General features: G+C 51.1%; 2 protein-coding genes across 3 annotated transcripts in view; one reads left to right on the plus strand and one right to left on the minus strand.

The window, feature by feature from the left end:
- The first annotated feature begins 319 nt into the window (after positions 1 to 319).
- On the plus strand, positions 320 to 20,816 carry Loxl4 (lysyl oxidase like 4). Of its 2 annotated transcripts, XR_007978351.1 has the most exons (16): positions 320 to 335; positions 4,526 to 4,821; positions 5,479 to 5,657; positions 6,421 to 6,626; positions 7,880 to 7,918; positions 8,098 to 8,317; positions 8,827 to 9,010; positions 9,103 to 9,257; positions 9,769 to 9,936; positions 10,706 to 10,868; positions 13,010 to 13,253; positions 14,301 to 14,416; positions 14,987 to 15,123; positions 15,460 to 15,571; positions 17,651 to 18,805; positions 18,837 to 20,816. XR_007978351.1 is itself a non-coding variant. In XM_052185613.1 (15 exons), the coding sequence occupies exons 2-15, from the start codon at positions 4,542 to 4,544 to the stop codon at positions 17,719 to 17,721; spliced, it is 2,277 nt and encodes a 758-aa protein (XP_052041573.1). In that variant the 5' UTR covers positions 320 to 335; positions 4,526 to 4,541; the 3' UTR covers positions 17,722 to 20,816. The 2 variants fall into 2 exon arrangements, 1 of the variants encoding a protein (XP_052041573.1); XM_052185613.1 differs by having other exon boundaries at positions 8,824 to 9,010; positions 17,651 to 20,816.
- The window catches only part of R3hcc1l (R3H domain and coiled-coil containing 1 like), a 70,635-nt gene continuing 66,093 nt past the window's right edge, over positions 20,721 to 25,262 (minus strand). Inside the window, exon 7 of the mRNA XM_052185598.1 lies at positions 20,721 to 22,482. Coding sequence (XP_052041558.1) covers positions 22,415 to 22,482 — 68 coding nt within the window. The 3' untranslated portion in view covers positions 20,721 to 22,414. The remainder of the gene's footprint in view (positions 22,483 to 25,262) is intronic.

Here is a 25,262-nt window from a genome sequence, read left to right on the forward strand (position 1 = left end):
GGACTCGCAGACCTGATCCTTGCCACCCGATGACGCTGCCCCGTCCCGTGAGTCTGTCTCCGGGGACTCCACCATCCCCGCGCTCCCCGCAGCGCCTGGGACTTCCCAACTTGGCCCCGTCCCGAGCTGCGCGCCTGGCTGATGGCCGGCCGGGCGGGGCTGCCCGTGCACACAGGCGCGCCCGGGGCGGGGCCTGCGACCTCCCCCGGGGAAGGCCCGGACTTGAGGCGGGAGGCTGGCAGATAAAAAGCCCCCAGGGTGCCCCGGGAGGCCCGTTAGCGCTGCTCTGCGGTGGCGCCCGGCCCAGCCCCGACCTCCACCTCCGGATCCAGCCGGTGAGCTCCTGCCTGTTGCGATCTCCTGTCTGCCTCTTGCTGTCTGTCTGTCTGTCCTTTCTTCTGTCTCTCGCGGGTGGACAGGCCTCTGAGGGTTCCAGTTGCTCCGAGGAAAGGGGGAATCCCAAGGATAAGTCAGCCCTGTTCCCGGTGGGTCACAACCTGCTTCCCCACTGGACAAGTGCCCATGTTAGGGGAGTTGGTTCAAGGCTGCATGAGCAGAGAGTTCTGGCCCGCAGGAGTCTGCGTGTTAGGTTTGTGAACACATTGTGTGTAAGTAACCATTTCTCACCATGTAAGAATGCTGGGGACAGAGTAAAATAGAACTAAATGTCTCTCCTGTGACTCTGGGCACTAAGCACTGGGGCAGAGCTGGGCTCTCCCCTATTACCAACACAAAGCTGACTGCTGGAGATGAGGAGGTTGGATGAAAGAGGGGTTGGCAGAGGGCTTCAAACCCCACCTTCCCCAGACCTATATAGGTGGGGGCCCATTTGCAGGCTGCATGTTCCTGCTCTAACCACAGGAACATGCCTAGAGTGCAGCACCTAGACTAAGGGCCAGAGAGTCACAGAGAAAGGTCCAGGAGTGACCCACAGCTGGGATCGCAGGACAGTGCCCCCCCCCACGCCCACCCCCTTGCTCTAGGAATCTTGGGCCATTACCCTCTTCCAGCCTTCCCTCCTGGCCCGGCCAGGTGCCTGTGTCTTTGGACTTCACACCAGTGTCCTTGCACTTCAGCCTGAGTCATAGCCAGTGACAAGGCAGAGAGAGCGCCATCCACCCTCCCTCTCCCTCCCCCATCCAACTTCGATCACTCTTGTGGTTTCGAGCCCAGCCTGCAGCCAGGAGGCCTGTTTGAATTCTGGCCAGTTCAGCTATTTCATTTCTCGGGGCCTGACCTTTCCATCTGTGAAATGGAGATGCCCATTCAGACATGTTCCTAGAGGCATTCCTATCTTGTGCTCACTCCCACCCATTCCCTTCTCCCTGGGGAGGAGAAGGGGCTCCTTCTTTCTCCTCAGCCCAATTCTCAGCCCGGTCCTCCTGTACTCAGTTTGGTGGGAACGAATAGGAAGGTAGGATACTGGGAGGACTTTCTGGAGGGAGTAACATTTGAGCTAAGTGTTGAAGTGTGTGTAGGAGTTTAACAGTCTGATTAGGATGAGCAATGAGCCCTGGGAGATGAAGGCTCTGTCTTGAGAATGACAATGAGAAGAAGAGCTTGGTGTGGGTAAAGTTCTGGGGACCTGGAGTGAGTAGGCAGTATGGGAGGGGACCTCTCCAGGGTCTGCATCCTGGTGGCTTGGAAGGAAAGGCACTGCTGTAGCTCAGAGGCCAGGGTCTTGCAGCAGAAGCCCACCCTTGTCTCCAGGCAAGGAGCCTGAAGGCCTGAGGCTTCTGAGGAGACAGACCTCTTCCATGCAGTGGGAACTTTAGCCACAGTCACAAAGCAGAACAACCTAGCCTATCAGAGACCCCCAAGAGCATGTTACACCCAAAAGCACTTCCCATTTTACATGTGTGCAAACTGAGAGACCAAGAGGAAACCTGGACTCTTCACATGGTCACTGATGGTAGTTTCCTGACCCTTAGCAGGAACAGTATAGTGTCACCTCTCAGCTCAGACCCCAGTGACCCCCCCCCCCGCACCCCCCTCCCGCACCCCCTCAGAGGAGAAAGTGGGCATGGGAAGCATCAGAGAGCACTCTAGTGACAATCAGCTAGGATTCCCCCAGGGCCCTGAGTGTAGAGTGACACTAGATCGGGGTGTCATCTGGGAGAAAGTGCAGCAGAGCCAATGGGAAGAGTTGACCTAGTCTCGGTGTGGCATATGGGGTGGTAATGTGGTCTGGCATCATAGTGGAAGGGACAGGGGTGAGTCCAGGGACCCGCAGTTGGATAGCAGAGACCAGCGCTTCTACCAAGCTGCCGTGGTGATATTGCAAGTTACTCTTCATAGAGACTGGCATGTCCCTATTGATTTGGTCAGTATAGATGTTGTCACCTCCATTTGACAGAGGGGAGACAAACACTAAAGTGAAAATTTGTTCCACATTACCTAGGCTAGTGAGGAAGTGGAATTTGAACCCAGGTAGTCTGACTCCTCCAGAAAGTCCTCCCACATGGCAAATCCCATGCCATGGCACCTCCCACATAGGCAACCACAGATGGCTCAGAGTGCCACATTCACATCTGGCATCATTCTGGGCACTGCAATGCAACAGGAAGTCCTCACTCCCATGGATCCCCCCCCTCTCTCTCCACCCCCCCCCCCAAGGCCATCTGGTATACCTCTATTCCCTTTCATCCATCCTTGCACCGATCAAGGCCATGGGCTTAGAGGCAGCACTGGGTCCTGGGGGAATAAGGAGTGACTCTCAATTGGACCCCAGCCTTGGGTAATGGAGTGGCAGAGGTTGAGACTTTCTCTGCTCTGACTGATGGGCTGTGTGCTTCTCCATAAATAGGGTTGCCAGGTAGCTAAGGGTGAAGTGCAACTCTCGATCTTCCTACCTTGACCTCCCAAGTGCCAGGCTTATATGCAGATGCTCCCATTCCTGGCTGACCTGTTAGACCTTTGAAAAGCTTTCTCGCTTCTCTGTCCATGTGTAGTGAGGGTAAGGAGCAGGGTTTAATGTCTTCAGGTGCCCCAACACCTGGCCTCACTGATAATCCTCAAGAGGTCAGCTGCACTGGCTCGTCCTGTAATCGCTGGAGTTGGGAGGCAGAGGCAGGGGTGTTCCAAACGCAAAGCCAGCTCTAGCTTTATAACAAGATCCTGATTATTTATTTTTAAAATCATGCAAAAGACACAGACATTGGCAGGGTGTCCATCTTCTCCATCCACTCCTAGGGTGACCTCCAGAGCCAGGGTGGAGAAATGACAACAGTGGGTGGCCTGGGAGGGGGGTGGCTCATCTCTGTGCCCTGCCCTGCCTGCCAGCCCCAGGACTAAAGTCCCTAAAGCACTGAGGGCTCCAGTTTGCTCCCCCCTCACTCCCTACTGTATGTGTCCCTGCCTGAACCCGCCCAGGGTTCCTCTCATCCTGATAAGATGAAGAGAAAATGCTCTGCAAGGTACACAAGCTCCTCCTCCATCTGGGACCTGCCTGCCCCGCCCCTCCCTTTCACATCTCCAGAAGCAATGGACATCAGTACCTTCTGCTCTGCTCCTGCATAACCTCTTTTTTTCTTCCCCCTTTACCCACCCTGTCCTCTCTAGCTGAAATAGCCCCTTTCCAGAGAACTCCTATTCATCCAACAAGACCCAAGTTAAGTAGTCCTCTTCTCTTCTCTTCCTTTCTCTTCCTTTCTCTTCTCTCCTCTCTCCCCCTCCCCCTCCCTCTCCCTCTCCCCCTTTTTCTCCCCTTCCTCTGTCTCTCTTCCCTCTCCCCCTTCCCCCTCCCTATCCCCTTCCTCCTCTCTCTTCCCCCCTCCCTGTTCCCCTTCTCTCTCTCTCTCTCTCTCTCTCTCTCTCTCTCTCTCTTCCTTTCTTTGGCTACCTGCTGGTTTTTGAGACAGGGTCTCTTGTGGCCCAGGCTGCTCTTGAACTTACTATGGAGTTCCGACCTTGGACGCTTGCTCCTCCGGCCTCTATCTCCCAAGTGCTGCGATATATGTGGGAGACGCCATGCCCAGCTTATACGAACTTGTCTTGTATAAGCCTCCCCCAGTCCTAGATCTCTGTGTGACGTGAAGGTGAGGAATATATTTAATGTCTTCACTTTCATGTCCCTACTCCTGGCTTAACACATGGACCAAAGTGAAGTCCTTCCCAAAACTGTTGTAACCAATGCAGGAACCACACAGCTACACAGTCTGGCTGTGACTGTAGGGACGTGCCACCCAGACCAGAGGGGACAGCAGATGATATTTGGCTCAACCATCTCACCTTGGAAATAAGGAACTGGGTCCTAGAATTTAAGAGACTCGGCCAGGCCACACAGCAGTAGTGGAAGGACCCTATTGCCCTGAATAGTCCTTCCCACCCCACCATTCATACACCTCCTTTACTTGGGGTGCCGGGAACAGCAGAAGCCAGACAATGGTGTTATGACTAGGCAGATGTTTCTAACCTGACGGTACTCCTGGAGGACCCAGGGACTGGATTTGGTGAGTAGGCCTCTCTTCCTCCTGTCTACTCTACATGGGCAGAGGTTCTAATCAACATTCATTCCTTCCCCCAGGCGCCCCGAAGTCACCATGATGTGGCCCCCACCACCTACCTTCTCTCTGTTCCTGCTACTGCTGCTAAGCCAAGCCCCCTTCAGCAGGCCACAGTCATCAGGCACCAAGAAGCTCAGGCTTGTGGGTCCGGCGGACAGGCCGGAGGAGGGCCGCCTGGAGGTGCTGCACCAGGGCCAGTGGGGCACGGTGTGTGATGATGACTTCGCTCTCCAGGAGGCTACAGTGGCCTGCCGGCAGCTGGGCTTTGAGTCGGCCCTGACCTGGGCACACAGTGCCAAGTATGGTCAAGGAGAGGGTAAGTGACCGTGACACGGCGCCACGCCGGATGCAAAGACACGGGAGCCAGCTTCTTTCTCTTAGGACTGGGCTCACTGAGGCTCCAACAGAACTTTCTAGAAGCCTACCTTTCATGGTTCGGTGAAATGCCCTGTTGGAGGCACTTCCTGGGTTTAGCTGCAGATGGCCTCTGCTCTGACCTTCCCGTTCTCGCTTGGAATGACATCACCAGCGTCATCAAGTCTCGCTTCTCTGAGCATAGTGATTTGCACACAGTAGGTACTTAGGAAGTAATTGATGGACAGAAAAGTAGACAGATGGACTAGTGCTCAGTCATTAGATCTACCTGCCACTTTCCAGAAACAGTTTCTGTGGAGCTGACACCAAGAGAAAGCAGTGGGCAGGGGTATGGACACTAAGACCCCAGAGAACCAACGCCCTTCCTTTCCCTTGTCCCTCAGTGCTTAACAATGTAGTATCCCACCAAAGAGAAAGCTCTCTCTCTCTCCCCCTCTCTCTCTCCCTCTCTCTCTCTCCCTCTCTCTCCCTCTTTCCCTCTTTCTCTTTCTCCCCCTTTCTCCCTCTCTCTCCCTCGCTCTTTCTCTCCTCCCTCTCTGTCTGTCTGTCTGTCTGTCTGTCTCTCCTTGCTCTTGAACTCCTCTTCCCTCCCCTACAGGCCCCATCTGGCTGGACAATGTTCGTTGTTTGGGCACCGAGAAGACGCTGGATCAGTGTGGCTCTAATGGCTGGGGTGTCAGTGACTGCAGACACTCAGAAGATGTTGGGGTGGTATGCCATCCAAAGCGCCAGCACGGCTATCACTCTGAGAAGGTCTCCAATGCCCTTGGGCCCCAGGTGAGGCGGCCGTCTAGGTCCTGTCCTAGCTGAGGGCTGGATGGGGCAGAAAGCCTCCTGCAGAGTAAACATGGAGGAAGGAGGCGCCATCCATATAGAGCCAGTCAGGGGACCAGACGCTAGGCCTGGTGGGACCTGAGAAGCTGCTTCCTATGGAGGAGGCAGACGTGGGGCTAAGGGGCTGCCTCAGCCACAAGGCTTGGCCACAATTGCTGCCTCTTCCTAGCACAAACAACCCCAAGCTAAAAACAGCTCAAGCCAAACAACAGTAACGGGCAGGGCAGGGAACTGGCTCCACCCTCTGCTTGCTGGGCAGCCTCTGCCTGAGGACAGCTGGCCTTGTCACCCTGCATCTTCAATGGGCAGCCTTGGGGTGCTCCATACTGGTTTAAGTCACACAGCGATAAGGGTGGTAGGTCCCGAGGAATCCAGGAAACAGGAGTTGGCCTCAAGCAACTACCCCTAAGCATTTCAGTTCTTTTCAGGGTGGTGCCAAGAAGACCCCTCCATGCCCATCCTCATCCTCTGAGGGCTCCCAACCTGTTCTCACTTTGATAGATCCAAGGAGGGAAAGGGACAAACCAAGACTTTGGCTTCCATTTTCCCTATGGCCTTCAGCAAATGCCTCCTGCTCTCTGGGGCTGACAGTGAGGGGCAGGAAGGTGACTGTAAGCCTGGCTTTCTCAGGGAAATCTGCAGTGGTCTCCAGGAGGCCCAGGACCCAGAGACATGGCCAATGGTGAGATGACTCTATGCCTTGCAGGGCCGGCGGCTAGAGGAGGTGCGGCTCAAACCCATCCTCGCCAGTGCCAAAAGGCACAGCCCAGTGACTGAGGGGGCTGTGGAAGTCCGGTACGAGGGCCACTGGAGGCAGGTGTGTGACCAGGGCTGGACCATGAACAACAGCAGGGTCGTCTGTGGGATGCTGGGCTTTCCCAGCCAGACACCTGTCAACAGCCACTACTACAGGTAGGAGGGGCACGATCGCCAAGTTGGTGAGTGTGTGTGTGTGTGTGTGCGTGCGTGTGCGTGTGCGTGTGTATGGTGTAAACCTTAAAGGGTTGCACATATGTGTGCGCATGAGTGCATATGCGTGTGCTCATTATAAACGCGCATGCGCACTATAAACTTTGTTGAAGGGTTCGGTGAGATTCTGGAGGGACGCATTTCTATTCAATTGCTCTCAATGGATGCCACCTTCTTTCTATTGGGTTAGCAAGCATGACGTTTCTTGCCACTTCCAGATGATTCTCAGGACCTTGTAGTTCTTACAGTGTGGCCGGGGTGGGGCTTGGCTCCATCAGGAACTAGCTCTGGGCCTTGGTTGGGGTACACGGCCCTCAGCCACCCTCTGCTGCAACTCTGCTGTCCAGGAAACTCCTGCTCTGACCCAAGCAGGACTATAATTGGGTTGCATGCAAGCTAGACCTGGGGTGGGGAGTTTGGGTAAAGGAGACATAAAAATACTCTCAGAAATGTGACCAAACTGTCACAGACGATCCCATCAGCTTCATAAACAATCACCACAACCGCAGCAGTCCCACAGCTGTGGGACTCTCAAGGCACCTCTACAACATCTAGCCTGCCCCACCCTTACTGGGTTGCCACGTTTCTGTCTTCTAGGCAGTTGTAAGTCCCTTGCCTCTAGCTTAGAGGACTCTGGTTCTGAATAAAGAACGTGGCGGGCAGCCATGCGAGTCTGTCTGTGGGGATGAAAGAGACATGAAGGAGCCCTGGCTCCTCAGTACCTAGTAATCGCAAATCAAGCCCTGCTGACTTACTGACCTTACTTCAGTAGAACAGCCCTGACGACAGACTGGGTGGCAGCCTCCCCAGCCCCTCAATAAAGCTCTCGACTTCCACTGACCCCAGGTGACCTTTCCCAAGTCTCGTCTCCCAGGGACCCCCCCAAAGAACCCCTTCATCTGGACGTAGGGGCTGGGGGAGGGCAAGAAGGACCCCCATGGCAGCCCCGGGGCAGTGGAGACTTTAGGATGAGCTGAGGAACCTTGCTTACCTTCCCTGTGGAGCCGGAGAGCAGCCCTCACTATCTGTGGGGTGGGGTGGACATCCCATCAGGCCGCTGTGCATTTTGGTATTGAAGAGCTGGGTAAATGTCTATAAGCTATGAAGTCTGCTATAAACGTCTGAACTGAGAAACTGAGGTGGGGGACAAGGAGAAGCCTTGCGTCCCTTCACCCGCTCTGTTTTCTCTGTCACAGAAAAGTCTGGAATCTGAAGATGAAGGATCCCATGTCTAGGTGAGGAGTGGTATGATAGCAGGCAAAGGGATATGACATGAAGTGCTCTCCCTCCTCCCGTGAAGTGCTCCCCTCCTCCTCTTACCCCTTTTCCCCTTTTGTTTTTCTCCCCCCTTTCTCCCCTGAGCTCCTTCATCCCCACTCAAGCCCTCCTCCACCCATATTCTCTTGTCTTCCAGGCTCAGCAGCCTGACAAAAAAGAATTCCTTCTGGATTCACCGGGTTGACTGTCTGGGGACAGAGCCCCACTTGGCCAAGTGCCAGGTACAGGTGGCCCCAGGAAGGGGCAAGCTTCGGCCAGCCTGTCCGGGCGGCATGCACGCTGTGGTCAGCTGTGTGGCAGGGCCCCACTTTCACCGACAGAAGCCGAAGCCAAAGCGCAAGGAGTCCCGTCCAGAGGTCAGCCCCGGGGTCCTGAGCAACCTGCAGGTGCAGGTCCCTCACAGCAATGCCCCGCCCAGTGAGGTAGAGGAGAGAGGAACCATGTGGGGAGGCGGAGCCGGGCTCCTTGGGATTGGGTTGTTTTTTTAAAGGAGGCCATTTATCATCCTCCTGTAGATGGGAAGCTGACATTATTTGCCATGGATAGAACGCGACTGTGAAAAGAGTAATTAAATTGTAGCTGCAACTTACTGAGAGCAAAGGCACTGAACCTGAGCCTGGTCTTTTGTTTAAAAAAGTAGGTGAGAGAGTGTTAGTGAGCCCCGCCCCCAAACACACACACACACACACACACCACATGCACATCCCCGCCCCCCATATGCCAATGACGAAGCAGAGGTCTACAAAGGGATAGTTGTGGGAAGCCAAGGGCAGCATTGGAAACTGGGCTTTGCCTCTGGCTGGTGAAGCTTACAGGGGCCCACCCTGAGGTCCACCCCTGAAGCGGGTTCTCTCCTCTCCAGCAGGAGCTGAAAGTGCGCCTGCGCTCTGGGGCTCAGGTGGGCGAGGGTCGTGTGGAAGTGCTCATGAACCGCCAGTGGGGCACGGTCTGCGACCACAGGTGGAACCTCATCTCAGCCAGCGTTGTGTGTCGCCAGCTTGGCTTCGGCTCTGCCCGGGAGGCCCTTTTTGGGGCCCAGCTGGGCCAAGGTAAGCAGAGACACCCGGGGTATATCAGAGGGCCCGGATGTAGCACTCGTTCCCTCCCCAGGGCGCCTCACACAGTTCACCCTTCCCCGCAGGGCTGGGGCCCATCCACCTGAGTGAGGTGCGCTGCAGGGGCTATGAGCGGACCCTCGGTGACTGCCTTGCCCTGGAGGGGTCCCAGAATGGTTGTCAACACGCAAACGACGCTGCTGTCAGGTGCAACATCCCAGACATGGGCTTCCAGAACAAGGTGGGTTTAGGCCTGAATGCCCTTAGGCAGGGGTCTGGGCTGGCTTGAAGAAGCTCCCGTCTCTCTGTGACCTGGCGGGCTGCACATATAGTCTCACACATGGCAGAGGGACATGGTGCCTCTCTGATAGACACACTGGCTCACACAGCCAGGTCCCGAGAAAAGCTGAGGGGAAAAAAGCGCATCAAGTCAGGACTACCAGCAAATAGCGCTGGGAAGTGGTTCTGGGGATGGTGGGTAAGTTGCTGGCATTTTGGAAAATGGTGTTGACTCTCTAATGGGATGACTGTCAACAAGGTGGCAGATACAAATGCCCTTGGCAAACTGAGTTCACCACTAACAGTGGGAGAGGCTGGGTAGGAGGAGGGCAGAATCCCCTGCCACAGGCAGGGTTTTCTAGCAGGCAGAGAACTCACACACTAGCTGATGATCTAAAGACAGAGGCGGGGTGTCTGGCAGGTCTCCCAGCTTGTGACCCCGGCTTCTCCCCTTCCTCGCCTGATTATCACAGGTGCGCTTGGCTGGTGGGCGCAACCCCGAAGAGGGCGTAGTGGAGGTGCAGGTGGAGGTGAACGGCGTCCCACGCTGGGGGACTGTATGCAGTGACCACTGGGGGCTCACTGAAGCCATGGTGACCTGTCGGCAACTTGGGCTGGGATTTGCCAACTTCGCTATCAAGGTAGGTCTCAGATCGGCTCCTTTCCTACAGCCACAGCCTCCTGGGCTAGAACCTCCGCCAGAGCCGCTGGCCATGCGTTCATTCATTCCTTTGGCACTTATGAGTGAAGCTATAGGTTGTCACCAACTGGGTGAACAGAGCCCAGCTGGGGGAAGACTTTTGAAATGACTTGGAATATATTTCACCTGTGACTTGAAGTTAGCTAGACGGAGGAAGGAGAAACAGCTCACGCAAAGGCTCGTGGCCAGTGGAAGTTTGACTCGGTTGAGGAAATGTGGAGCCAGGGGGTTGCAGCGTGCTCTCCGGGGAGAGGGCTACAAAGTCCAAGGGTAAAGGAGGGAGGAGGCAGGGGCAAAATCCCTATCTGTGGGCTCCCCACGGGCCTGTTGCGCAAGGGCAGGCGTCACTCAAGAGGCCCAGGATCTACCCTGACTGGGATGTGAGGAGCAGCTGGGAATGGGGGGAACACACTACCTGGTGTGGGAATGAAGGGTCAGGCTTGTCCCACTCAAACAGCAGAGCTGCCTTCTTGGACATGGATGGGATAGTGCCACAGGGCACTGGGGCAGTAGGGCATTGCCCCAATTACATAGAAACTCTTAATGCCAGAGGGGTTCAAATGTGATAGGGCTGCCCACCGGGTAGTGCTCTTATCAGTGAAGACTTGAAGGCCTGTGCTGGACTGGTCTGAGGGATGGTAGGATGGAGGTGTCAGAACGACTTGCATTGTGGTGCCTCTCAACTCTGGTGGGATACACTGTCTTCCCAGGACACCTGGTACTGGCAGGGGACGCCAGAGGCCAAAGAAGTGGTGATGAGTGGAGTTCGCTGCTCAGGCACAGAAATGGCCCTTCAGCAGTGTCAGAGGCATGGGCCCGTGCACTGCTCTCACGGCTCGGGGCGCTTCTCAGCCGGCGTCGCCTGCATGAACAGTGAGTCATGGACGGGTGGGTGGCAGGGTCAGGGAGCAGACACAGGAGCCCCACCATTCTCCAGCTGGGAGGCAGAGCAGTCTGTCATGGCCAGATGCAAAGCCTGCCCTGCCCATGTCCCTCCTAGAATTAGTGTGAGAATTGAGAAAAGCACAAGGATCTAGAAGACGACCTTGCAACTTGAGGCTTGTGAACAACGGTTTAAAAAAGAGTGAAACACAATAGAAAACATGGCAGTCTATTGCATTTAGGAAAGGTAATGGTTTTTCTCAGAACTGCGTGTGTGCTGAGTTACAACATAGAATGGATTTGTTATTATTTGTGGAGGAATACTTTGAAGTACACTGCAGAGGATACACAGATGTGAGGCACACCAGTGTCTAAGGCCAGGCTGTGGGTTCCCTTCCAAGCCGTGGAGTTTACCCAAAAGACGTGAGGACACAACTGGTTTGTGGCAAGAGTTTGCCCCACAGACCCAGATCCTCAGGCTGGCAGCATCTGTTGGACATTGACCAGCAAGGCCTGAGCCAAGATAATTACATCCAGTCCAAAGGCTGTCGGCTGGCACCGACCCCAGAGGCCACTTGACCTTCTTCCCAGCCACTCTCCAGCCTGTCAGGGAGCCCTCTGTGTCGCACACCCTGAGGAGAGCCCTGGGCCCACTCTTCTGACCCTCCCCTGAAGAGAGACAGAATGTCGGAGGTGCCCTGTGCAACCAGGCCTCACAGCACACTGGTTGCTTGGCAACCTTGGACTTGAACCATTTCCAGTGCAGCAGTCATAGTGAGCACATTCGGCGCCAACAGGCAGGCAGGTGGCTGACCAGCAGTCTGTACTCACCCGCCTCTCTCTTGACTTTCCTCACCTCTCTGACTTCCCCCTCACTCGCTGCGGGCTCTCCTTTCCTTTATTAGAGCTCTGGTCTGATGCTGGCCGTTCCTGGCTCTCTCCAACAGAAGCCACAGGAATCTCCAGAGCATGTTGACAGGCACTGAGTATGTAGTGCACTCCAAACCCAGCCAGTGAGACAAGCCAGTGTCCCCATCAATCCACTCTCACCGGCCCCCACACCCAGCAGCATACCTAAACCCCAGACACCCGTGAGGAAGGCCCCTTTTCTCTTTTGAGGTTACGTGGCAACAGCAATGGAATGGACCGCCACCTACCAGCACTGACGCTTGAAGGACAGTGATGGTAGAGGCTTCAGAAGAGAGACCCTTAAAGGAGACGAAAGAGGACTTAGGCACACTGGATTTAGAAACAAAATGTTGTCATCATCGTCGTCGTCGTTGTGTGTATGTGTGTAACTCTTTGGAAGTCAGGTTTCTCCTTCCACTCGGAATACAAGAGTTGAACTCAGGTCGGCGGGGTTGCATAGCATGCACTTTTCCTGGCCGGTCTACTCTGCTGACCTCAGGTTGGACTTGTGCATGCAGAGGCGCACTGGAGACAGCCTGGATGTCTGAGGAATGAGTGCATGGGACACTGTGGAAGTGGGTATGCTAGGATGGGCTGTCCAGAAGGAGCAAGGCCCAGAGGTCTGCGGACTGAACAAGCACAGTGGAGGAGCAGCCTCCACACCTGACTCCTTCCATTTTCCCTCCCCTCTCCCTCCAGCTCCACAGACACTCAGAGCCTGAGGCCCAGGGAAAGGCAGAGGCTTGGCTGAAATAACCAGGTTAGGCATTAGCAAAGCCTGTGAGAGGTTTGTCCCCACTAAGCCACACAAAGGCCCTTTGTAAGAGGAAAAGCATTTTATAAAAGAAATATAGCTTATATCCATTTCCTGTTGACTGCAGGCCAGACAATGTGCTAAGCACATTACAGATACTGCTTATTAATACCGACAATATGACTCCCACCTTGTAGATGACAAAATATGGGGCACAGAAACATTGTGTGGTCACAGCGCTGGGACAGTGAGCCCCAGCAAAGAATGAATGCTGGCTTCAAGCTTTACCATGACAACAGAGCTGCCTCCCCGGTGGAAGTGACAGGCTGCTCCCCGTTACTGGGCTCACATCTTCGCACTCAGTTACCCTTCCTGCGTTCTTTCTGTAGTCTGGGAGTAGCCTGTGCTCGTGGTGGGGAGCAGGCACTGCCTTCTCACCCTGCCCCCCCCCCACCCCCTGCACCCCCAGGTGCTCCAGACCTTGTGATGAATGCCCAGCTGGTACAAGAGACGGCCTACCTGGAGGATCGCCCACTTAGCATGCTGTACTGTGCTCATGAGGAAAACTGCCTCTCCAAGTCGGCTGACCTCATGGACTGGCCCTACGGACACCGGCGCTTGCTGCGCTTCTCCTCACAGATCTACAACCTCGGCCGGGCTGACTTCCGTCCCAAGGCTGGACGCCACAGCTGGATTTGGCACCAGTGCCACAGGTTGGTACCTGCTGATGCTACTGAGGGTTGGGGACTCAAGAGTTTGGTTTCCCCTGGCCTCAGGCAAACTCCCGGTTAAGTCTGCCTTTCTAGTCACTTGGCTGGGCTTGCCCCCAGGAGACAACAGGAAATCCCTGGAGCACCTTCCTGTGCCCTACAATGTAATCTTCCTTGGATGTACCCTGGTGGGTGGTGCTTCCGGGGCCAGGTGCGCACGATTGCCAGTGGCTGGCCCCCCGCTAGCATGGCATTCCATACTTTTCCTGTATAGGACCTTAGGTAGCCCCTGTCAAGTCAAGTGGGGACTGCAGAAGTGTGGAGGCACAAAACAGGATGCCTGCTCAGCAGAAAAGGTTGGCAGGTTCCTGCAGCAACACAGTGAAGCAGGGATGGCAGGGAACTGACCGGATGGAAGGAGACAACGGGCGTCCTTTCTCATAAGGAACCTGTGGAGCAGAACGGAGAGGCGAAGCCTGTGAAGGAGGCAGAGTGGAAGGGGAAATGTCCTGTTTTCTTTCAGGACATAGCTGTGCGCAGGGAAAGCTGAGAGGAATGGGCGGCGATTGGAGGACTTGGCCTTGCCTGAGTTAATAAGCACCTTTTCCTGTAGCGTGCACAGAGCTGTCATTACCACTGGATTGGAAAATATGGTAGCAATTTGGTCCCAGGCTGACGGAGTACGATAAACTCTCTCCTCAGCTGCTTCACTTCGTAGGCCATCTCTGGGCCAGTGATTCCCGGCCCACCTCTGCCTTGGATCCTGCAGCCGAGGTCCCAGCCTTCTGAAGGCCACCAGGGGCAGTTCGCACCCCTTCTACCTGAATTAAGAGTCCAAGTAGAGGGGACAGCTGTGCCTTGCTGCCTGGCAGGGGCGCCGGCAAAGAACTCTGTGACCATGCTCATCTCGGACTTCGGAGGAAGGGCGGGCACTGCCCTGTTATTACGGCTTTCCCCTGTGGGAAATGATGGGCCTCAGCCTTCCCCGCTAACCTCTCCTAATGACCCACTCCTATTGCTGAAGGGCTGACAGCTCTCCTCCTTCCTCAGGCACTACCACAGCATCGAGGTCTTCACCCATTATGACCTGCTCACGCTCAATGGCTCCAAAGTGGCTGAGGGGCACAAGGCCAGCTTCTGTCTAGAAGATACAAACTGCCCCGCAGGTTCGTGGGTTCCTGTGTCTGTAGACCCCTGAGGTACTTGGAGCAGGGATTTCTCAAGTGCCTTTGGGACCAAGATCTCCTTTCCCTGTCCAACAGCCCCAGGCTCCTGATGATTCTAGCTTGGCAATAGTGCTCAATGCAATTCAAAATGTCAATTTCTGGCTTCCAAAACAGGTGTCACAATCCCCACCAGTTTGTACCACCTTAAAAAGGTGACACTTTCAGCAGCTTTTGGAGGGCATGAAATGTGTTTCCTACTTGCACCCCGCAGATGAAAACCAGCTCTCAGGAGGCGCTGGGGGACAGAAGTAGCACAGGAGGGCTAGAATCCCACCCATACTGGGGCATCCAAAGTAGCAGTCTTTGTCATGAATGCTGTTGGCCCACGCTAAGTTCAGCTAGCACAGATTCTGTACTCAGGCAAGTTTTAACTGAACCCGTGGACTGAGCAGAGGGCAGAACTGGTACATCCAGTTTGAGGACTGCCTGATGAAGCCGGTGAGCGACCACAAAGTGCTTGGGCACGTGTGCCTTCTTGGTGCCATGGTAACTGTGTATCGTCCCTTACAGGAGTGCAGCGGCGTTATGCATGTGCCAACTTTGGGGAACAAGGAGTGGCAGTAGGCTGCTGGGACACCTACCGGCATGACATCGATTGCCAGTGGGTGGATATCACAGATGTAGGCCCAGGGGACTATATCTTCCAGGTAAGGATGACTCTCCAGCAGTTACAGAAGGGCTGGGCATCAGAGAAAGGTGGTTTCCCACGGGATCCAACAGATCTGTTCCTTTTAGGAGCTGTGTTGTAGGGGAAGAGCCCTACGGGGACCCCAAGGCTCTAGGTTTGAGTCCTGATTCAGTGGACACTGGGCAATTCTTTGTCTTCATCTGTACATCTGTGAAGAGGGACGCTGATGCCTACTTCCCAGGAGTGACTAAGGACCAGCTAATCAGGGCACAGAAAGGCCATTTTGTAGAATACTAGGTAAGATGTAAAGTCACTCAGAAATCACATCCCCGCTTTGATGTCCCCTTCACTGCAGGTGGTTGTGAACCCCACAAACGATGTGGCAGAGTCAGATTTCTCCAACAACATGATACGGTGCCGCTGCAAGTACGACGGACAGCGAGTCTGGCTGCACAACTGCCACACAGGTAACGTGGTCACAGTGACACCAGCCTCGTAGAGCTGCCAGGGCTGGAGAATGCTAAGAAGTCCACCTGGGTGTGCCTCGTGTGTCACAGATGTTGTATACAGACAGCTATGGGTAGGATGACATGGGTCATCAACCTCACTACCTAGCAACTACATTCCTTCAGGACTGACTGACTAGTTTCCAGTCTCAGAATCTTTCCTGCCTCTCAAGCCACACACACACACACACACACTCTCTCTCTCTCTCTCTCTCTCTCTCTTTTCCTGTCTCATTTCCTGTAGTTTTCCTCAACTGCCTTCTTCCCAGGAAAACGTTCTCCTTGATCTCTGCTGGTATCTCCAGCTACAGACAGCAGCAGAGAGGACTGTAGTATCAGATAGGCACAGGAAGGAGGAGGAAGGCAGCTGCTTTTTGTGCAGAATCCCTCCATCTCACAGTTGAATGGTGCCTAGACTTGCTACGCTCTATGTATTTAAGGTGTGGCGCAGGGCTGGCTTGTCAGTGTGGTTGAAGACTTACAACTGTATAGGTCACGGTACCACGCAGTGGGATGCAGGAAGTTGGAGCTGTAGAGAGGTACAGGCATACAGACAGAAAACCCTTCCTTGGGGAGTACCCCCTAAGGGTGCAAAGCAAATGGGGAGCAAGAGAGAGTGGATGCGCTACAGGAGGAAGTGGTCTTGGAGCGCGGTTTTGAAAGAGATGCAGAAGGGAAGACAGAGTATTCTGTGCTGCCTTCTAACTCCCACTAACCTCTCTCTAACCGAAGACAGTGAGGAAATCTCAACCTGAGGGGGTCTTTTCTTTCCTTCCTTCCTTCCTTCCTTCCTTCCTTCCTTCCTTCCTTCCCTCTTTCCTTCTCCTCCAAGATTTCTGTTTCTGTCTCTCTGTGTGTGTGTGTGTGAGAGAGAGAGAGAGAAGGCATGTGTACAAGTATAAGTGTCCACAGAACCAAGAGGGACTGGATTCCCCTGGAACTGGAGTGACAGGCCACTGTTAGCCCATGGTGTGGGTATGGGTGCTGGGATCCGAACTCAGCCCTCAAAAAGCAGTGTATATACTCAACTGCTCAGCCATCCCTCCAGCCTCAAGATTTTTTTTTTAAATTAAAATTTTCTGTTCCTTGAAAGAGGTATGTGCAGTTCAGCTGGCCTTCAACTTGGGCAGTCCTCTGCCTCAGCCTGAGTACAGGATTACTGAGTACAGGCATGTGCCAGCATGTCTGGGTAGTTTCCTTTTGTAAAAATGGACTGTGAACTGCTAGATTGCTGATGTGGTCTCCATAGAGGGGCTACGGGAGGCCTGTGTTGTGACAGAAATGCTCTCCCCTGGTTTCCACCTCTGAAACAGGGACACTGACATTTCAGTCAAGATGCAGTTTTTTTTTTTTTTTTTTTTTTTTATTTCGTCTGTGGTACTGGGCTCACACACACAGGGCCTTCCACAGACTGGGCAGGCACCCTATCCCTAGCCTCATTTGTTTTAAAAATAAACTCTGCCAGCAAATGGGAGAGAATGAGAAGGAACGGTAAAGTTCCACATCTGGGTAACTGAGTAGACTTCGCTGACACAGAAGAAAACAAGAATGTGAGAGGAATTGGGACTGTGCACATGGAGATGACAGAGCCTCCAAAACCAGACTGCTAGGGACCCACAAAGATAGTGTCAGGTCTCACTCAGTGCAGTGCACCTGAAGCTATGTGACTAGAGCTCCTTAGAGAACCAGGAAACAAGTGACAGGGAGCCTAGGGATAAAGGAATGGGGAATTACTGTCCCTGAAAGCTTGCAGGGAAGGGGCATGTAGGAGCCAGGAGGCAGCTAGCACCATGGCAGAGGATGAAGCTGGTTGGAGCTGCAGTCATGGATAATCCCGCCACTGCAGAGCCTCCTGTTGCTGTTGAGTTCCCAGGGGGAAACCAGGGGACCAGGGAGGAAGAGTGGCCACACAGAAAACCTGGGGAGGGAACAAAGAAGAACCAGTATAGCCCTTTCCACACAACAGGCTGTGCCTACCACTGCCCTGATGGGAAGGGGCCAGGCGGGTTTGTCCTCCAACTATTCTGTTTTGGCCCACAGGGGATTCCTACCGACCCAACGCAGAGCTCTCCCTGGAGCAGGAGCAGCGACTCAGGAACAACTTGATCTGAAGCCATTATTGCCAGCTCTGCTCACACACCAGATACCTCAGCTTACTGGAGCCATGCCCTTCACAAAGCCCTGACTCACGGGACAAGGGGCTAGTGACAATGGGCACCACGAAGCTGCTCAGGAAGCCGTCAGCATGGCCTTGAGGCTCTGGCCAGCTAAACCTTCTCTTCCTTAAGGAGACTCTAGCGTCTTTATAACTTGATGCACAGTTCCCAGTTTCAGGAGCTCTAAGTTCCTCAGGGATGAACTGTGACCAAGGCCCCCTCTAAGTGGTGCTTTGCAATTGTCTGGGAGGAACAGAGGACAGAGGACCAGAGAACACAAGAAGTGGGTGGAGTCAGTTCTCTCTGCTATACGCTCCCTGCAAAATAACCGTGTCAAAGTCACACGTGGCAGAGAAGCTGGTGAATGCAGTCCCTCATCTTATCCTCACTTAGAACTCACATCTCAGGCGCTCCCTTTATTCTGTCACATAGTTTCCAATACCCCTGAGCCCTCAGGCCTCCTCCATTTCCAGACGGATCAACACCCCAATCCCTGGGGCTGGGTGGCAAGTTTCACATGATGACATAATACTCTGCCTTTCCTGCAGAGTAGCAAGAAATTAAGAAGACAGCAGAGGTCACAATAAATTCAACCTCTGAGGACCTTTGCCCAGGGGGACAACAGGATGCCCATATCTGGCAGGCAGTCTAGTCTCTTAGAATCACCCACACTGCAGGGTTAGCCTAAATTTCAGATTTAACCAAGGCCACTTTACCTTAAACGAACTTTTACAGTTGAGAAGAAATTGGTCAATCTTGCACCTCTGCAGGAACACCAAGACAGGTCTGGTAGAGTCAGGAACAGAAGACTGAATTAACAAGAAACGAGAACGCTTCATTTAGTCCAGGACAAAACCTGGGAGAGGTCACCATTGAAGCAGCTGTGCTCTGGTGGTCTAAGCCTGGGGTCTTCTAGGGCATGTCTGGACCTTTCTCCACTGACTGACACACAGCTGATCTTTCTAGGTCTTATAATGCCAATAAAGGCTGCTCACTGTGAGCTGCTAGAGGCCAGACAGCTGAGCTTCCGTAGCTTCCAGTGCACTGCACTCTGCCCTCTCCCTCCAGAGCTGGCTGCTGCTCACGACACAATCCTTGGGAGAGTCCACCCCAGTAGGTTTCTTGAGTCACACACTAACCTGCTTTGCAGGTCAACAGTGAACCTTGGGTCAGGAAGGCTGAGAGGCCAAGGGGATGAATGAGAGGGTGCAACCCAGACTGAGGTTTTATAATAGAGGCTACAAAGTCAAAATAAATGGTAACAGACAGAACTGATTTACAGCATTCTCCTCCCCACATTACAAGAGCTACCCTGACAGTCAAAACACATGTTTTGGGGTACCCTCTGTGAACAAAAAGTGCCTTTTTCTGTCTCCTTCACTTGACATGAGAAGCCTATTTTGGTATAACAGTTTAGGTAAACAAGGGAAGGACTGATTTCCTCTTGGCTCCAGCAAACAGTGACATACTCACACATGAAGCTAATGGTCTGCAAAAGAATGTGCAGCTTGCTAGGGGTGGGGTGGCAAGTGATGCCCGGACTTGGCAGGGAGGTTACCCTCACCTTCTTGTTGGATCTAGTTTCCAAGAGGCCAGAAAAAGCAGGCTAGGCAGACAGCCACCAGCTCTGGTCTCAGCTTTCCGGCCCACATCACACGACTGGTAGGTGCAGCCAGTTCTAATTCCTGGAAAAAGCTATACAAGGGCTGTGCTGTTAAACTTCTGAGTTAAAAGGGAAAGACACGGGCAGGTTGGTGGCTGGCATGACTTATAACTAGATGAGGAATGTTAACAGAATACCAATCGCCAAATTCCAGACAGAACCAAAAACCTCGGAAGACTTTCACCTGGCACCCTGTGTGCCCCAGGGAAGGGCTAGGAAGCTCTCTTCAGAAGCTAATAGACTTTTACGCTTTAAAAGAGAAAACTAGAATCCACAGGGACTGTAACTTCCTACTAGAATTCTACATTACCCTGAGATTTAGATGTTTATCATACAGAAGACATATATGTAGGACTAAGTACAGGAGATGTTATCCCTATAGCAACATTTCTTTCATAGCAGCCACAGTGTCTAAACAGCTCTCCTTATTCTAGAGAGGTCTGTTCCATGAGACAGTAGCCACCACATGGTGTTCTCCCACTAACTCCTCTTATAAAAGTTCGGTTTAGATATAACCAAGCATTTGATCCTGCATGGACAGCCTGGGCCATGGCTGGGACTTCTCACCACTGACTAATACACAGCACCCCCAATTACTGGAATAAAATAAGCAAAAAGCACATTTTCAATAGAAGTAAAACAGCAATGCCCCATAACTTTTGAATGTTGACCTAAAAAACAAACAAACAAACAAACAAACAAACAAAAACTGCTCTCTGAGACTGATTAGAAGAATTATCTGAGAGTTAAAAGTAGCTGATTATCAGACATAAGGTAGGTTGCTTCTTTAAAAACTGGATAATAAACATTACCATGCCTTTAGAGGAAGGACATTAAGCAGCTAACAAGAAGTCCTTTCACAGAAAGGTGACAAGTCTTTGCTTTCTTTCTTTCTTTTTTTTTTTTCTTCTTTTTTTTTTTTTCCATTCTCAAGGTCACTCCTAAATTCAAAAATCCAGCCTGGGGATGTAGGTCAGAGGTGAATGCTGTCTAGTACATATGTGGCCATGGTCTGGTATCTAACTTGGGGTAGGGTGTGAAAACAGGTCAAGTGTGTGCCTTAAATGTGTCTCTTAGTATAAAGCCATGCTGGGCCTGGAGCAATGGCTCAACAGCCAAGAGCCTGGTTCTTCCAGAGGACCCAGGTACAATCCCCAGCATCCATGTGCTGGCTCAGAACCAATTGTAGTTCTAGTCCCAGGAGAGCTAACACATACTTCTGGCCTCCAGTTACCAGGAATTCAGACATATATAAAATTAATAATAATAACAGAAAATCAATAAGAATATTAACATGTAATATAAAAATAAATATATTTATAATATATTATTATATTAATAATAAATAACATAAAAATAATAAAAGGCAATACTGGAATCCTTGGCATTTTGTTTCAATGTATCCATTGCTCAAACAGAGCATAGTAAACAGAGCGAAAGCAGAGCACAGGCTGTACAAGTGGAAGCTGAAGACCTGACAGAAACAGAGGACCGAGAAAACAGTGCATTTCCCCACATATGGAACGGTGGCACTGTACAGGGCCTCTGGGAAAGCAAACCCGGAATGAAGAAACAATGCTGAAGAACTGTGATAGAGCTCCAGACGGGATTAGCAACAGGGACAGGTCAGGACTCAGACCCAAGGCCAGGGCCATCTAGGGATATTTGAAGAGCTCCATTCTACCATGTTCTAGACAACGCTAATAATCCATCATTGTCATGGGTATAAAAAGAAGCTTCTGCCCCAATTGCAAACACAGTGTGACACCAGTTCCTGCCACTTCAGCACCTTAAAGACTAGCACTACCGTTTCTTCAGCACAGAACTACTTTCCAAAACCACCAAGAAGGCAGCTGTGAGAGAAAAGGCTGAGTTGGAGGCTCTAACCTGTCTGTGTCCTTTTGGAAACTGTTCACTGCTAGAGGTGTTTATTTTATCCTGGAGACTCATCTCTGTGCTGGAGGGTCTGGAGTTGCATGCCAAGCCCCTCTGGCACAGGCTAGTACCAAGAACATACTGTGTCCCAGATGTTTCCTGTAGGGTGTCAGATTTGACAGCTATGGGAAAATGCAGAGGTTGGAGAGAAGATGTCTGAGGAGATGTGGGCAAGAGAAGCTGCCACAGAGAGCTGCCAAGATGATCACTAAGGGATCTACCCCTGGGCAGAAAAGACTGAGCACTGTACTCGCTAGGCTGATAAAAGTCCTGTTTAAACCAGGCACATCATCAGACATGAAGCTAAAGAACTCATCTACAGGTTTTTCTGTTTTCTTCTTCCGATGTTGTTGGTTTTTAGGCGGGGGTTAAGATTTATAAACACCAAAATGATTTATGTTATAAAATAGCCTTTAATTTCTCCCTCTCACAACATATCACTGATTAAACTGGAGCTAGCACTCAGCTCCTTAGGCCTGGTTTTTGTGAGGAAGGAAGGCAGCAGCCCCTGGCTGCTGTGCAGCTGGAGCAGTACCAGACACCAAGCTTAGTACAAGCTCAGGAGTCCAAATGCCGTGGTTCAGTGGCTCTGGAGTTCTGGGCTAGCAGTGTAGTCTCCGTATGCGCCGAGTGCACCAGGCACTCATGTCTGTGAGCTGCTTCCACTGCCCCCTCACTGCGGTCCCTCGCCCTTCAGGTCTCAACTCTGAGAAGTTAGGAACACCTGCCAGTGCCCTCCGACTCCTGTCACTGTAGGCTTGAATCCTGTTTGGCTTTACATTTGCTTTAGACTTCCTGGAGGCGTGACCTGCTCCACTCAGGACTCTTCCATTTTCCTTCCTACATGATAGTTCCTTTGACCGTCTCCATCACAGTGGACAGGTCTGAACTCAAGAGTGAGGATTGGACTTTGCTCTCTAAGTCTTCTGTCTTGTTCTCGTTTCCTGTAACATGCTCTTCTGCATGTGCCCAGCTCTGGAAAGATCCTCCTGTCTGGAGAACATCAAATACTTGCTACTTCAGGGATTCATTCCTTTCAGGAAGTGATATTCAAACCACAGACTGGTCTCTGCCTTCCCAGATGTCTTCCCGTTGCTTGGCTTCCAACCGTTTTCTTTCTGTAAATAAAGGCCAATGTTAATCATATGACTATATTTCACATAGCCAGTGAGTCTCCTTTAATCAAATTACAAGACAAAGATTATTCATGAGACAGGGGGATTCCCTGATCACCTTTCACCTGATCGCAGGTGAACATCTTTTAAGCTTTCCAAGTGTTTTAAAGCATTGATAGTACTCTTGGTTTTATTTTCTTACCCCTTTCTCTACCTTCCCCCACCCCTCTTTTTTTTTTGTCATGCCTAGGATAAAACTCATGGCTCTACATGTTACACACAAGCTGACCAAACATGCTCTAGAACAGTGGTCCTCAACTGCCCTAATACTGCAATCCTCTGATACAGCTCCTCATGTTGTGGTGACTCCTGACTGTAAAATTATATCTGTGCTACTTTAGAACTATAATTTTGCTAGTTATAAATTGCAATGCAAATATCTGTGTCTTCTAGTGGTCTTGGATGACCCCTGTGAAAGGGTTGTTTGGCCCACAAAAGGGTCAACCCACAGCTTGAAAACTACTGTTCTACAGTCTATTCCAGAAAGAAAAAAATAACCACCATATAAAATGGAGGAAAAAGTGACTAATTTTTAAGACAAAAATAATTTTTTAATCGAGAAACTTCATTTTTCATTTTCCTTCTACTAGCTGAGAACAGTGGCACATGCTTGTGGGCCCAGCCACCTAAAAACAGTCAAGCAGGAGGATCACTCAGCAAGGGAGCTCACGGTGTCCAGGTAACTGAGCTAAACAGTCCCCCAATAGAACATACACAACTGTGTGCTCCAAACAGTTTCTTTTGTGCACAACACCAGTTCTAACTTTATAGCTGACAGCCATTCACCTTAATACCAGAAAAAAAAAGTATTATAAGTCATAAGTGTTTCCTTTTAAGAGTTCTTGTTCCAGACTGACAATGTCTATAAAAGAGTCATTACATCATGGACCAGGTGGGTCACAGACACAAGGTGAGTTTTAACACTTGCCATCTCAACCTATCATCCAACTCATGAGTCATTTACAAAACCTCTGAACTACACTGGACTGTACTTTAAGGGGAAGAAAGTTGGCTGGGAATGTGAGAGAAATTCCTTGCTATTTGGGCACCATCTTGTGGCATCATCTGAATATAGCAACAAAGTTACACAAGGCAAAAAATGAGGCTCAACAAGTTACAAACTGAGGGCTGATTAATCCTGCCCAGGATTCAGCTGCAGAGCAGGCTGCAACCCAGGTTGGCTGAGGTTCGCCATGAGCAATGCCAAGGATAATGGACGTCTCCAAGTCTGCCAGGATTTCCTAGGAAAGTAACATGGCTCTGAGTCTTAAAAAGAGACGAGTTAGGGAATATTTAAATGCAAAGCATCCGTGGATGAAATAAATAAAAAAACTGGTTGTTAATTCCAAGGAAAAAAGAAATCAGGAAAATTATTTACTAGAACTCAAAATTTTCATTAAGATAGGAAACAAATCAGAAAGATTAGCCATAAACAACAGAAAAATATGACCGACCTATAATTCACAAGTCCAAAATCAAAACAATTCTGAAAATAAGGTTTTTGTTTTTAATTTAAAGTTTGGGTCAAAATTCATTTTTGGTAGCAAACCTAACCCTGTATTGTTTACTTAATGTGACTTGTTACATACTTTGCTTAAGGAACATCAGTGTTAATGTGTTTGCTTTTGGTATTATAAAACATATAATACAGACACTGTGTCATTTTGTAAAGTCACAATTTTGACATATGACTAGTGTTAAATGCTTACTAACAAAAGTCCCCTAACTCCCGCCTGAGCATGTATATGTATACGTGTGTGTGTGTGTGTGTGTAAACTCTGGGGGTAAAACATGAAAACAATTGAGAACAACAAGAAAATAGTGAAAATACGAAGATATGAAACACAGAGAATATGGGTCAGATGGGTCTTTAAGTGATCCCCTCTGAGACAGGGAACTTGCGTGAGTTGCTAAGGCTCAATTATCAGGAAGAACTGAGGCTGAAACCCAGTTCTTACTTCCCACTATCAGGTATCTGAAAATATCAAAAGCATTGTCTCCATTAAGTATAAAGAAGTAAAGCAAGCAGATAGCCCCCGGCAGCAGCAGCAGCAGGACAAGGGGGCAGAAGAGGCCACTGGAAGGGAATGGCTAACCTGAAGCACTGACACAAACTGCCCTGAAGATGTCCACAGACAGAAATACTTATTGAGCCAGCTGACTGAAGTGGGGGAGCTTGAGCTGCTGCTTCTCACTGAGGGAAGAGAGGTCTGAGGACTGAGAAGGGACACTCCGGGGTCATGCTTTATTTGACAAGAAAAGGGAAGGAAAGAGAAGGGCTGCAAATTAAAGACTTTCAAAATTTACTTGGGCACTTAAAAAAAAAAGATCACAAAACCCACTTGTGACCACCCACAGAGTAATAATCAGCAAGCTTTGTGAGGAACAAGCCCGGGCAGATCTAATTGCCTTCCTTTATTCCCCGACAGAGGTAGATCAAGGGAAGGGAGCAGTATAAGCAAACTCTTAATTGTAGCAAGGCACAGACAAAGTTTACCAAGCATTTATATGCTCATCAGCGTTCTAGGAGAACGTAATCCAGATTTCATCAGGACCCATTTAACTGGAGAATGAACTGCAGTGTATTAAGCACAAGGAACCATGTGCTGTTTATTTTAGCAACACTTGAAGTGGTCAGTTAGTCCTAGTATTGACATTTTTGTCTCTGATTTAGAAGCAATCAAAAAAAAAAAAAGATAAATACTGTATCTCTGCAAAAAAAT

Source organism: Apodemus sylvaticus, chromosome 1 (assembly GCF_947179515.1).
Source record: "Apodemus sylvaticus chromosome 1, mApoSyl1.1, whole genome shotgun sequence".
NCBI classification, from domain to species: Eukaryota; Metazoa; Chordata; class Mammalia; order Rodentia; family Muridae; genus Apodemus; species Apodemus sylvaticus.